The 13,815-nt window shown below is 33.7% G+C and overlaps 1 protein-coding gene across 11 annotated transcripts in view; it reads left to right on the forward strand.

The window, feature by feature from the left end:
- Positions 1-13,815, forward strand: part of CEP170 (centrosomal protein 170) — a 94,836-nt gene that overhangs the window by 42,461 nt on the left and 38,560 nt on the right. For all 11 annotated transcript variants that reach the window (XM_068185393.1, XM_068185402.1, XM_068185394.1 and 8 more), the window contains exons 8-9: positions 2,485-2,961; positions 5,626-6,269. In XM_068185393.1, the coding sequence (XP_068041494.1) occupies positions 2,485-2,961; positions 5,626-6,269 (1,121 nt within the window). The remainder of the gene's footprint in view (positions 1-2,484; positions 2,962-5,625; positions 6,270-13,815) is intronic.

Here is a 13,815-nt window from a genome sequence, read left to right on the forward strand (position 1 = left end):
AAATTAACTTATAGTTTGGATATTTTTATTTATTTAATTGTTAAAAATTTTTCTAGTTTAGTAGAATTTACTATTTAGTTGTAGTTCAGTTTCTCACTTCTTTTGGTTACACTGTCTTAATTTAGATTCAAACTATATACTAGCATCTGTTTAATGAAAAATATTGGAATCAAATACTGTGCATATTATTATAGTATAAAAACTTGATTTGAAATTTAAAGTTTGGTGTAGACAAGTTTCACACAAATTTTTTTATGAAGTCCTTCATCAATGCTGGCAAACCAGTGTGAGAGATCCTCTCATTGCTGTACATCTGATGCAATTTGCCTACTGTCTTATTATTTTCAAAATATGGTAATAAACCAGGTGTTTCATAATTACTGAAAAATACTATGCCTTGTGTGACCAGCAGAATGCTCCTGCCTTGCCCAAATTTAGGAATATTTCTCAAAACAGAGTATTAGCCAGTTATCTTCTTTGAGCAAGCATTGAACACTATATCTGGCTTAATTACTGTCTACAGGAATTGCATGATGTTGTTGACTTGAAGTTCTGAGCAGAACCACATGGGGGAAAAAACGTTGTCTGTGAATTGTCTGTGTGGTGGATTACTCTCCTTTTTGGTGACTGTGTTTCATATTTTAAGGATTCAAGCTCTAGATTTGATCTTGCCTGAGCTTGATCCATTCCAGCTTGTTAGCTATATGAAACAAATGAAGAGTTTACCTAAAGTCTAGGACCTGCAAAGTGTGATTTTTGTTTATTTCTGTACATTTTCTGTATAAACAGAGAAGATTTTTACTAACCTTTGCATCAGTAAAATAGATTTGTTCTATATTGTGTGTCTGCTGGGATAAGTGTTTTCAGGAATGGTATTAAAAAGGCATTCTTTTCCCAGGGAGAGGAGTAGTGAGGTGCTGTTGTAGTACCTGATAACTCCTTCACAGACATAAGGTAGCTGATAGTGCAATGAAAAGCATTAGCTAGGGGATTCCTGGAATCCAACAGCACAATAGAAAAACCTGTCTGAATTTTGAACATGTTTTGTGTTTGTAACAGCTACTGGTGAAAAAAAAATTAAAAGTGCTTTGTTGCCTGCATTGGAGTAATTTTATCCAATGGATATCCAAACATGGCAATAATAAAGAATGTGTACTATTCTTGCTTTCATTCAATAACAACTGTTTGTTTTACTTTTCCAGGTATTATTCTTTCCCTTAGTTTATTTCTCTATATCACACTACCTTTTTTTTTAAATTTTTAACCTTTTCATAGACCCTCACAAGAAAGGTCCTTGCAGCACAGGTGCATTATTCTATGCTGCATCCTTTACCCGTTAAATTCCTGACTTCAGAATAAATGGTTCTATTGCTATCTTATTGCATAATAGTTTCATACACAACTACTAACTTCCTCATCTGATATAGGGTTGCTTTTTCCAGTACCTAAAATCAATTAGCTGCAGTCTTAATTCTTTACTTGGCAACTGAAATGATATCTTAAACATCTTATGTGGTCCATGATAAATTGCTTTGTAACTATTCAGAATTTTTTTGCTGGAATCTAAGTTGCCATTGCTGCTAAGGTCTCAAGCTTCTGTTTCTTTTAGCACATCTCTGCACCAGGTATTTTGGCTGACTTAGTAGTTCTTAAAATAGAAGGAAAAGGATTTTTTTCTAAAGGCACATTGTTACCTTTGCTGCAACCACAGGAAGCTTTTGCCTTCATTTAGGCTATGCAGTGGAACTTGGAATTACTACCCTGTGCTTTTTCTACTTTCTGCTTTTTTCAGCCATGGCTTGCTAACATTCTGCATGCTTCCAGCTATTGTTCCTTTTTCTGTTTATCTACATCTACATACTATGGCAACAAGTAAAATAAGAGGACATGACAATAGGATTTAGCTTGATTCTGTGGTTTTATCTTTTGTAGAAACATAAAGTGTTTGAATTCCAAAACACTTTCCAGTGCTTAGCAGTGTTTAACTTTTCAAGACAGAATTAATGTTTATCTTGCATTAATGTGTGAATTATTTTTGTGAAGAATTTGGTCAAACAAAATTATGCTTTCTATCCACTGCAGCAGATGGAAGATCATTAGCATTTGTTTTGGGAGCAACCTGATTGGATGTTTTTTACCAATAGATTGGAATTGCGATAGTGATCATCTTAACAACTTTGCAATTTTGATTTACCTGTTTTCCATCTTCTAAAAATATTTTGCATGCGGTTTGACAGATTCTAAATTATCTTTTTGCCACTTTACACTTCTCAACAGCTGAAGTTCAAACTGCCTTTTCATTAATACTTTTTATATGTAATTCTGGAACTATTTTTCCAGAGCTACAGTGCTCAATCTACTCCACAATCTTACTGTTTATTCCAGAAATTACTCAAGTGCCCTTTACAGGAGTTCAGAAATTTCTTGAAGAGCCTGAAGTTCCCAAGTATTGTGAAATCTGTTTTTTTTTATTTTTCTTAATAGGATGCAGCACAGATGCCAAGCAATCTGAGGAGCAACCTGCATCTGCAAGTGAAGAACTTTATCCTTTCTGCAGGGAGCCCAGTTATTTTGAAATCCCTACTAAAGAATGCCAGCAAGCTTCACAGGTAGCAGAGAGCACTATTCATGAAATTCCCACAAAAGATACTCAAAGCTCCCACGCAGCAGCTTCAGGGCACGCTTCCTTTACCATTGAATTTGATGACAACACTCCAGGAAAAGTTAAGATCAAAGATCATGTGACAAAATTCACGTCAGAACAGCGTCACAAGTCGAAAAAGCCTTCTTCCTCCAGTGGTCAGGACCTGCCAGGGCTTCAGACGGTGATGATGGCTGCTGAGAGCAAAGTAGCAGATTGGCTTGCACAGAACAATCCTCCGAGAATGATATGGGAGCCTACAGAGGAGGACTCCAAAAGTATTAAGAGTGATGTTCCAGTGTACTTGAAGAGGCTGAAAGGTAAAGTGAATAATCCCAGCTATGCTTAATTCTGAAAGCAGCAATTCCTCGCCAGCATGCAGTCAGAGGATCCCTGAGCCCATGTGGAGTTCAGATCAAATCGCAGATACTCCACACGGGTGCAAGGATCTGGGCTGGAAAATTGTATTGCTGAATTAAGTTGTACAAAGAGCATGAAAAACCAAATTCTGAATCATTTTACAATCAATATGCTAATTGGAGATGTTCTAGTGTGGCCTGATTTAAATACCTGATTTAAATATCAGGTATTTAAACACTGATCTTGAAAAAGAAAAGGAAAAGGAAAAGAAAAGGAAAAGAAAAAGAAAAGGAAAAAACCCAAAATTTAGTTAAACTTTATATATCTTATTTTTTCTCATGAAGTTCTTTAAAAACATGAATTGCTCTTTAGAATCAAAACTCTGAAGTTCAATTTATGCTTTTAGCAACTCTTTCAATAGCATATCTTCTGTGATTATTTGTGTGTTCTAAGAAAATGATTTATGGCAAAGAATACATCACATACTCATTCTGCTTATATAGACCATGTTTTGTGGAGTCAAGTTTGAGTCAGGAAACAGACATAAAGGAAGAGCTTCAATTTTTATACTCACCTTGTGGACTATTGTATTCATATGAGTGCTGCTGTTGAATGGAGTTCCAGGGGATCATACGTGTTAATTTATTGCAGACAATGACATTTCAAATTAAATTAAATTAAATTAAATGTTACACATGACAAGTGTACTTTCTCTTGAGTGTCACTTAATGGAATAGAGAAGCAGATAGTCTTGATGTTCAGATGAAGATTCCAGTACCATTCAGACTTTCATAATGAAAACTTCTGATGAACTTTTTCAAGTCTCTCTTATTTTCCACTTTTAATTTCAGCTTGTTAACCCTACAATTCTCCTTTTCCTTAGCTCTGCAACATTATCACGTCTAGTTTGTAAACCAGCTGGGACTGGGTACAACATTATTTGCCTTATTGATCAAAAGTCTGCTTTTTCAGGCTGACCCTTTCAAATTAAGCTAAAAATAAAATTCTGAAAGCAGAATTAGATTAATGTGCTGGCATAAAGGTAATAGTATATTATTTCTTCCGGTATAAATCACATTCTTTGGCATTCATGTAAATGTATTATATTCATGGACATTCTTTAACATACTAGCCATGACACTTTGATTAATAGAAGGGGCTTTGTTTATAAGTCTTTTCCTGAAAGAAACTCCTCAAAGTCTGATTAATTTTCATCTGAAAGCGGTGTGAGTTATGGGATGCACATGGCCATAATAAATATCTGAATTTTGTAATCTTCTATGGCCTGTTTGTATTCTCATTCATTAGTTGTATTTTTAGATAGTAAATATACCTAGGTGCTTTGAAAGTTTGATTTTTTAAAAAAAACTCAAAGATTTTTTTTCTCCTTGGCTTTTTCTTATAGTAATTTGTACTGAAGTCCCACTGTTAAAATTAGACTTTATGACTTTCACTGTGATGTTGATACTGCTTTATTATTATTTGGAAATAGATGAATCATCACAGAATTTTTGTAGGCACTATTCAAACAAGTAGAAAAAAGGAATGTAAATTGGGATTTTAGCTGTGTTTTCAGTGGTGTCAGTCTGATAAGTAAGATTAGCCAATATGTAATTATTGTTTTATTGAATAGTAGCTGCATATTCTAGCTATTTAAATGAGAAAACCTTAAAAAAGGCTAACGTCTTGAGAATCAAAAATACAGAAACTGGACATTATGTATATATGTGTATATATATATATAAAAGCAGAATTTGATCTAAAAGAGTTCAGAGAGGATTAAAGTGTTCCTTCCCAGGTACTGAGCTAAAACTTAGGAGCATTGACACTTTCACTGTACATGAGGTTGCTCTCTGTTAAATACATTTACTATGAGTATGTATCCAGCCTTCCGCACATTTTCAGGTATCATTGCAAAGTACATCTTTAGGTGTATGTATGAGTTATGAAATATGTAATCCTTATTCATACATCTCAGAGTAGTTCGGGGAATGAATAAGTAATAACCATCATTTTACATGTGCACATCAGATGCCGAGCAGAGTGAATTATGGAAAAACTCATTGCTCTTCTTGGAAAGAGTAATATAGAATTCAATCCAAGTTTAAGTAGACATTTCTCATGATAAACTGTTGTAAATGTGAGAGGAATCCAGCAATATGAACTGTGGCTCATTTTCCAGTGTTGGAAGGACTTTATTCAGGTTTTCTTTTTCCTCTTAACCCTGCCTGGAATGTGTCAGTAGTCATTTGTAATCAACTGGTTCTGTAACAAAACTGATATAATTCAAAAACATACTATAGTACAGCTAGTAAAATACTGGCCTTTGTATGTCAGTGATAAGTATTCACAGATGAGAATATTGGGGAAAGGATACTTCAAATGCACTGCTGTTACAATCAGCTTCTAAAATGTTTCATTGTTTGACTTGTAGCAAGTTGATTGCATTTCCAGGAACTGTACCAAATTTGCAGAGCCAGGTACTGTAAGCTGTTGGAGTTTAAACAGAAATCCACTTTGAAATAATTTCCTTCCTAGTTTGCTGCTTGGCTTCTTTTGTTGGTGTAATGTTGGGGTCTTTCTTTTGTTTCACTATGCTGTATATTGTTTTGCTTTCCTTGTAGGGAATAAGCATGATGATGGCACACAAAGTGATTCAGAAAATATTGGTGCACACCGGCATTACAGTAAACGAGCAGCACTTGAAGAACACTTAAGGCACCATCATACAGAGCTGAAAAAGTCACATCAGAAAGTCCATTCCACAGAAAAGCAGCAAGAGCAAGTTGGTTTGAGTCAGACTGCCTTTATGATTGAGTTTTTTGATGAAGACCATCCTCGCAAGAGACGTTCTTACTCTTTTTCTCAGAATGTGGGAGCTCTATGCCCAGAATCTCCATCTCTGACATCTCATGCACGAGCTGAAAGAGTGAAAACTGCATCAGGAGAGAAAGTCCCTTCACCTGTGCAAGCTAGCTCATCACATCACAGAGCAGTACATGGTGTTCATGCCAAACATCTAAACCAGAAATCAGAAGAACCCTCTGCTGCATTACCTGCCTTACAAGCTGCATTGTTAAGGAGTTCAGGAAGCCTTGGCCATAGGCCTAATCAGAATCCGGAGATGGACAAAAAGTTGAAGAGCCAACATATATCTGCTGCTACTGAAAAGGACAATGAGGATGACCAGAGTGACAAAGGTACTTACACTATTGAGTTGGAAAATCCCAATCCTGAAGAAATGGAAGCCCGCAAAATGATTGACAAGGTGAGAAACCTGAAATGCATTCTGATGGTACGAGTGTTATGGGATGTGTAGGCAGATCTCTACCACTTCAGTTCTGCTTATTAAAGCTGCTGCAATAACACAAGTTTTTAAACCAGTCTATAATGTTGAAATATGAAATGTTGTAAGAGCAGCAGCAGGCATTTGGCTAAACATTATTCCTTGTTTCATACTGCTGGTGTCTTAAAGTTTCGTAGTTTTAATGTGTTTCCAAAAGATTTCAGAACTGAAAAAATACCACGCACCAAAAATCATTTAACTGGTATTTTTATGAGGGTGGTTTATGTTCCTGTGGAAATACTCACTTGTTCTTGAAAGCCTGTTGTCTCTAGTTTTCGTTACATAAATTGGTTACATCCAAATTATCTCATAGATATAGATTGCAAATGTTTTCTTTATTTATTTAAAAAGTATATTCAGTAACAGTAACTTAAATTTCAGTGTCAGCTATAAAGAGTAAGTATGAAAATGCTTTGATTTTCTAAACATGTTTATATGATAGCAATGTAAATGTCTTAGTTTGCTTATTGGTAACTACAGAAATATCAATAACAGTACAAATAGTATTTGCAGTTTAAAAACTGTAAAGAATAACTGTTCTTTGGATTCAACAGGAAGATATGGATAGCAGAAGCTATGTTTAATCATGTTGCTTAACATGACTTGAAATGGATTTTTTTCTGGTTTTCTTGTGTTTTCCTAGGTAATCTATCATGGTAGAATTCCTGCATCCAATTCTAGCCTAGGGTTTTGCTAATTTAAAAGGAAATTAATCACTTACTTTTTTTGAGAATTATCTAAGGATTCATTTGCATGTCTAAAACTTTTCAGAGCTGAACAAATACATCAATACATTTAGAATTAATTTTGGCTAGTGTTGAAAACTGTTTTTTGCAAGGCAAGCTAGCTTTGCTGGTTTGATTTTGTAAAAAAATTCTGAAGTAGTGGGGAAATGGGACATTTTTTTCTAGATGGTTTTCTTTTTAAAAAGGTGTTTGTGGAGCATTTTGAGAAAGGGATTAAAGTAAAGGGTGGCACCTTCAGCAAAATAATAAAGATAGTAGTTTCACCTCTTACGGATTATCAAAAGGAAATTTTGATTTCTTTGAATCAATATTCAAAAAAATAACTGGGAACTAAAAGCATTCCAAATGAAGCAAGTAAATATTAAAGAACTACAAATTTCTCCATTTATTCTCAAATTATAAATCTTCAACTAAATTGCATCAGAAAATTTGTAAGTTGAGTTTTAGCTAAATACAGTAGTTCAACAGGACTTTTTGTGAAACCACGTGAAGGAATAACATTTGGAAATAGACAATTTATGTACTTGATAAAAATGTTAATACTGTTCTAATATTTATAATCATAGAATATGCTGAGTTGGAAGGCACCCATTAGGATCACTGAGTTAACTGCCGGCCCTACATAGGACATTCCAAGAATCACACCCCGTGCCTAAGAGTATTAATAAAATTTCAAGTTTTTTGTGGCCTTCAGTACCTGTTCAGATTATATAAAGTTAGTTTTTTGTTTGAAACAAATCTCTTCTGCTACAGGAGAGATTCAGGAACAGGAAGTGAGTGGAAGCCTCAAGAATGATAGTGAAGTATTGCTTAATAATCTTAGTGTTATATAAAAGCTTTTGGGTATCATAAATTTCCCTTACTGCTAACTTTAAAGATGTCACCACTAGGTATTAAAGATTTACTATGAAGTAAAGCGGAGATGTTTTTTCTTCAAGGTCTTCTGTATCATTTCACTTAGTATCTGTGCTGAAATCTTATGAGCACTACATTTTACACCCAGTTCAAAGAGCTCTGCTATGCAATTCTTATTTGATTTGGTAATATGAAGTAGTATGATACTATTTTTATGAAGTGCAGAAAAAAAGCCAACAAAGAAAATCTAAACCGAATGGAAGCCAAAATTTTGTCCTCTAGCTGAGCTCAGCTTTGCTTCCCTCCTATTTTAAATTGCTCATGCTTTGGATAATCTTACCTTGCCAAAGAGGGGTAAGTGAGGTATAAGACAAGGACTTTTGTTAGCCTGTTGTCTCCTGAGCTTCTTTATTGAGGATTTAAGAGAGTTATTGGTATACATCTTATCAATTATTTCAGTATAACCACTCTCATTATTGGCAAGTCAGTCCTTTTTCTGAGTAGTTACTATGCCTGCTCAGTTGAATCATTTAAGGGTGTCTCTTGGGTCCAAAGTTTAATTGAAATTCAAGAGTGTAATTTGCTAGGGTTGGGATGAAAATGCACTACAAATGCAAGGATCACTTTCTAAAACATTTGCACAAGTAATGCATTCTTCTCAGTAGCAATTTACATTAAAATGGTGCTAAAATCTGTGTGTGGTTTACCCGAAAAATTTTCAATGGAATGAAGTGCTGCTGGGTTTGGATATTTTCTCCCTTTTATTGGAGGAAAGGATGAGAATGACCAAAATATTCAAAAATTACTCCCAAGTGTGACTTATTCTTAGCCTTAGCCTTATTTCTCTTTTCTCTGGAAAGGAACATAAGAGCAAACCACAAATGCAAGAGTAGTATTAAGTTGTAAAAAAATCAAGGTGAGATTATTAATGCTTCTTTACATTAAGAATCCAAGAGAAGCATGCAGGAAGTCAAAGTTAAAATCCTTAGAAAAAAAAAATTGAAAACACTCATCTCTCTGTAATTCTAAGAAAAGGGGAGTAAAAATCTTAATGTTGAGCTGTATTACTTCCTTCAAAAGTACTATTTTTGCTTAGTGTAGCCTTTTGGTAAAGATTCAAGGATCTAATCTCAAGAATACATGCCTGTGTGAAATGATTTTAAAAAACCAGAAACTATGCTGTCCTGCTTACTCAGCATCTTAATTTCATTTAGATTGCTAAGGATCCAGTTCTTCCTCTGGTGCTCTTTCAGCCTCTAAGAAAAAAGTATTGTCACTATAGCAGAAAAGGAGTAGAAAAGCAAATGACAGAACCTTTATTTCTCAACCATTTTAAAGCCTGAGTTTTGAGAAGAGAACGTGAGAAAAATGCATTATCAGAAAGAAAGAGGAAAACATTTCATAAGTAACAGACAAAAGCTTTTTAATTTTGATTCATTTCCCTAACAGAGGGGGGTAATCACATATCTGTAGTCATGACTGTCTTGGGGTGAATGTCTTCTACTTACCTAAAATGCAAGTTTTCAAATACATTATCACTTGTGTCTTATACAACTTTCAAAGATTTTTTAAAAAAAAGATTTTATTTTAAGATTTAAAAATGCAGTACATATGCACATAGTTTTCAATTGTAAATGTTAAAAGAGATGCAAGTATAAATTTGTGGTTGTGTCTTAATGTTCTTTACGAATAGAGAATACTTGAAAAATAACACTAAACTTTGCTTTCTAAACGTCCTTTCATTAGTCAATATTTCAGGTGTTCAAATGTCACTTAAATTCATTGAGAAGTATGAATTGGTTAGTAGGCTATGGTTTAGAAAATAAATATATTAATAACATGAGAAAAAGAGATGATGGTTCTCTTTTTATACTTGTAGCGCTCTTTTTAAAATTGCCATTGAATCAATGTGGTAAGAAAGCAAGCTGCTCTTGTATGCCACAAAGTACCTTGAACATATGTGTCATAAAATATCCTCTACTTAAATAGCATCAGAAAGACACAACTTTTTCTAGCAGAATAATGGTCTTATTGTTGCAGCTAACAGCTAAGTACAAAATGAAAGAAAGTCAGGATCTTGATTTAATTTATAACATGTTTTCAGCATTAAGTTTACCATATAAAATGCATGAGTAAATGGGGCACAGTTGTAGGATTTGTTTTTCCTTTACATCCAGCCTTTATGCTCTTTAGGTGGATTTAGTGCTTTCTTCTGTTAACTCTTAGCAATTGCTTTCTTTTTATCTCTGAGTTGTAAATTTTCTATCCATTTTATGTTTTTTAAATAAATCAATCTATTAGAAGAAAGTTGTTCTCAGCAGTCATCTCACATTAAAAAATCTTCATAGGCCACAGCAAAGGTAAGTCTGTCAGTGGATGAAAGAATTTAAAATGATGCTTCTGCAGTTCATCTTTCTTTTTTGTAGATATAAAGAAACCAAATTATCATGCTAATGACTTTCCTTTTTCAATAAAGCAAAGTACTGCCAGTAATAAATATTAATAAATATATGTGCAAATAATTCTGCATGTGTTTGGAATATTAAATACTTTGAGGCTATTGCAGCAAATAAAAAGCAATTCAGTGGGTTTTTTGCAAGTTCTGTGGGGGTTGTCTTCAGGGCTCTTTTTCTGTTTGTTTTGTGTAGAGTTTTTTGTTATCTTTCTTCTTCAGCCATTTTCATTTTAGGGTATTTAAAAATTGAAATATTTTGTAGAACTTACTATAGCAGATGTAAGCTCTTCTATACATGTGTGGGAAGGGATGGAATAGAATTGAGGCTATATGAGTGTTTCAAGTCCTGTCAAGATAACCAGGAAATTGGAATATTATAGCAGTTCATATGCATATGGAAACATTTGGCTTAAAATTTTCTTTGGTCCCCAGACTTTTTACTTGATTTATGTTATTTTCATTTACATTTCCTAAAAGATAATTGATTTTTTTCATCAGCAAAGTAAATGTAGATCGCAAATTCCACTGATTCATACTGATTTCCAAATAGAAGTCTTGAAAAAATTGTATCAAAATGAAGCCTCAATCCATCCTGCCACCTTCAGTGACCATGTAATGATTTTGTTTTCAGTGCAAGTTCCATATTCTAGATGTTTTAAAGTCTTTATTTATGTAGATAGACAGGCCCTAATAGCAATGATCTTGTTTTTAATGTGCAGTCTATCACCTTGAATTTTATTTGATTACATACTGTGCAATGAGTATACCTAAAATCTTACTCCATTGACACAATCTTGAGAGAGATTCTTCTTTCCTCTTTAACATTTTGGAATAGTAATTATGGAGGGAAAACTGTATCAGTGTTTACTGTAGACAGCAGATTTTCCAATTTTATTTTCTAGATCTTTCTGCTCATGGTGATAAGTATTTGTTTGGTTTGACTTTTTTTTTTTTTTGAGTATGGATATGAATGGGAATCTGTTCTGAAAGATGATTGTTATAAAATGGAATCTCCTTATTCTTTTTACTCCCAGGTATATCTGTTCATACCACATTATAATATTGGCTAACATGTTTTTGAAGGAGTGTTCTACTTTTGAATTATTTATTGTTGTGTTTTTAAGTGTTCATGAAGTTTGTATACCAGATTTGTCTTCTCTGTTGCAAATGTTATTTATCAATAACCTTGCAGATTGTTATTGTTACAATTCCTCTGATTATGGAGTTAACATGCAGGTTATGGAGCTGCTCTCAGCAATTTTTTTTAGTATTATAAATGGAAAAACTACCTGGAAAGAATCAATGGGGGTAGGGAGCAAGTTAAGACAAAAAAAAAATCTCAGTGTGTTTCAATGACTGTTTAAGAAACCAAGGTAGATGTATCTATTTTCAGAAAATCACTTTCAGGTCTCCTGTCTTTTCACATTTCTCTGGGTTTAATTGCTTTTACCATTGCTTCAGCAGTTTCTTTGAGAGAAATGCCTTGAGTCCTACAGAGTGTCTTGTTTGCAGAATGACTATTTTATGAGTACAGTGCTGAAAAAGCAGTAGACCACTTTAAGCCTGTCCAATCATCTGAGCTTATAAATTTTGTCAAGAGTTCAAAGGATGTTTATAATCTTTTCTTCTTAAAAGGAAATGAGTTTTACAGCCTCTAAACTTGTTGTTTCCTTTTTAATTTGGAATCCTAAAGAAAATTAATTCTTCACAGTAGCAAACAGGGACAAAATATGTATGCATATAAATATGTAACTGGTGTCTGGTAAGAGGAAGCTCTTAGACTTGGCATGTTGATCCATTTAATTTGCTTGTGTGGCTTTTTTTTAATACCAGAGCATCTTGCATCTGATTCTATAACTTCAGTATAGAGTTAAAATTATGTAAAGGGCTTCTGTGAAAATCTGTGGCTATTCATGAGACATGCCCTGCACAGAACACAGTCTGTTTGCCTGGAATGGCCAGGATAGCTGCCAAGAACAAGCAAAAACTATTAAAATGAAACTCCTCAGAAGCAGCTTGGTTAAACACAGTCCATGTAGTAGTTAAACAAAAAGTGAGCTGAGGTGTTGTATTCTTATCTCACTTTGAGAAAGATGAGAAAAAATGTTTGCCTTTTGTCTTTTCTCTATGATCTATAACTGACTTTTAAGGGCCAATTTACTGTGTGTTATGAATGCCTGAACTACCTTCTGTGGAAGAATTGTCAGGAGCTCAGTCTGAGCACCAAATGCAGCATTACTGACTTGATCTGCAAAGACAATCTGAAGCCTCTTCCGTTTCCTTGCTCTCTGGAATTCGCTTTTGCCATCAATCAATCATACTCTGAGTGTGGTTTATTTACAATTTCTTCTTTCTCAGTACACCCAAACTGTGCTCAAATCCTGAAATCCTGCTTGTATTTCCAAAATCATACTTACTCCCTTTTTTTTTATATATTTGGTTTTTGCTGGTCTGACTCTATTAGTTTACAGCTCAGTTTATGAAACACAATTGCTATCGTAATTTACATTCCCATCACTTTACAATGACAAATACCTTATTTCAAATTAAGTCATTTGTTCCTTGTTAATTTTGCCATGATCCTTCTTTAATGCTCTGTGCAGTGTAGCCCCTTGTTCCTTACCATTGCTCTGCTTTGTTTTTATTTTTTTTAACTGTTCATCTTAGAATTCCCTTGTGTTTTTCTTGTCATTTGGTTTCATTCTGTTCCTTTTAAACAGATTGCCTACACTGAAATTAATAGCATTCAAATCATAATCTTTTTAATATATGTTAATAGGTTACATCCCTGACTGTTGTTAGGATCTAAAAGAATAGCAAAAGAGTTATTGAAATAATTTTACTTTTCAAATGCCATCATTTTTGAATAGGAATTGCAGCTAGAATTCTTAATATTTATTTGTTGGTTTTCTGTTAATGTTATTTATGGTATTGGTAATTACTGTATATCCTTTTCATTAGGACTTCAGCAGTAAGATTACTGGGGAAACTCTGTAAACTAAAAATTTTAAAACCAGATAGGATTCTTCAGATTTTTCCATTCTAATATACATAATTTGCTGTAAAACTGAGTGAACATAACTATTAGAAGTCTCAAATTATACTTTTTTTCCATTTATATCAGTATCTTCAGTAATGATTTTGATGAGCAAGTAGCTCTGTGGTCATTAAGTACTGAATAATTATAGTATTGTAGAACTGCAGTTCTACAATAAAGAATGGATAAAGTTCTACAATGGTTGGATAAAGAATTTTGACAATTACTGGTTTATACAGATAAGGTTATATTCTCAGAATACTGGAAAAACTGTTGCAGCTATAAAGTGATGAAATTTGTCAAAATCCTCATTAAGTTACAATTGTTTTGTCATTAGTTAGTGCATATTTTCATTCTGTATTTTTTCAGGGCAAG

This window comes from Anomalospiza imberbis, chromosome 3, assembly GCF_031753505.1.
Source record: "Anomalospiza imberbis isolate Cuckoo-Finch-1a 21T00152 chromosome 3, ASM3175350v1, whole genome shotgun sequence".
Lineage (NCBI taxonomy): Eukaryota > Metazoa > Chordata > Aves > Passeriformes > Viduidae > Anomalospiza > Anomalospiza imberbis.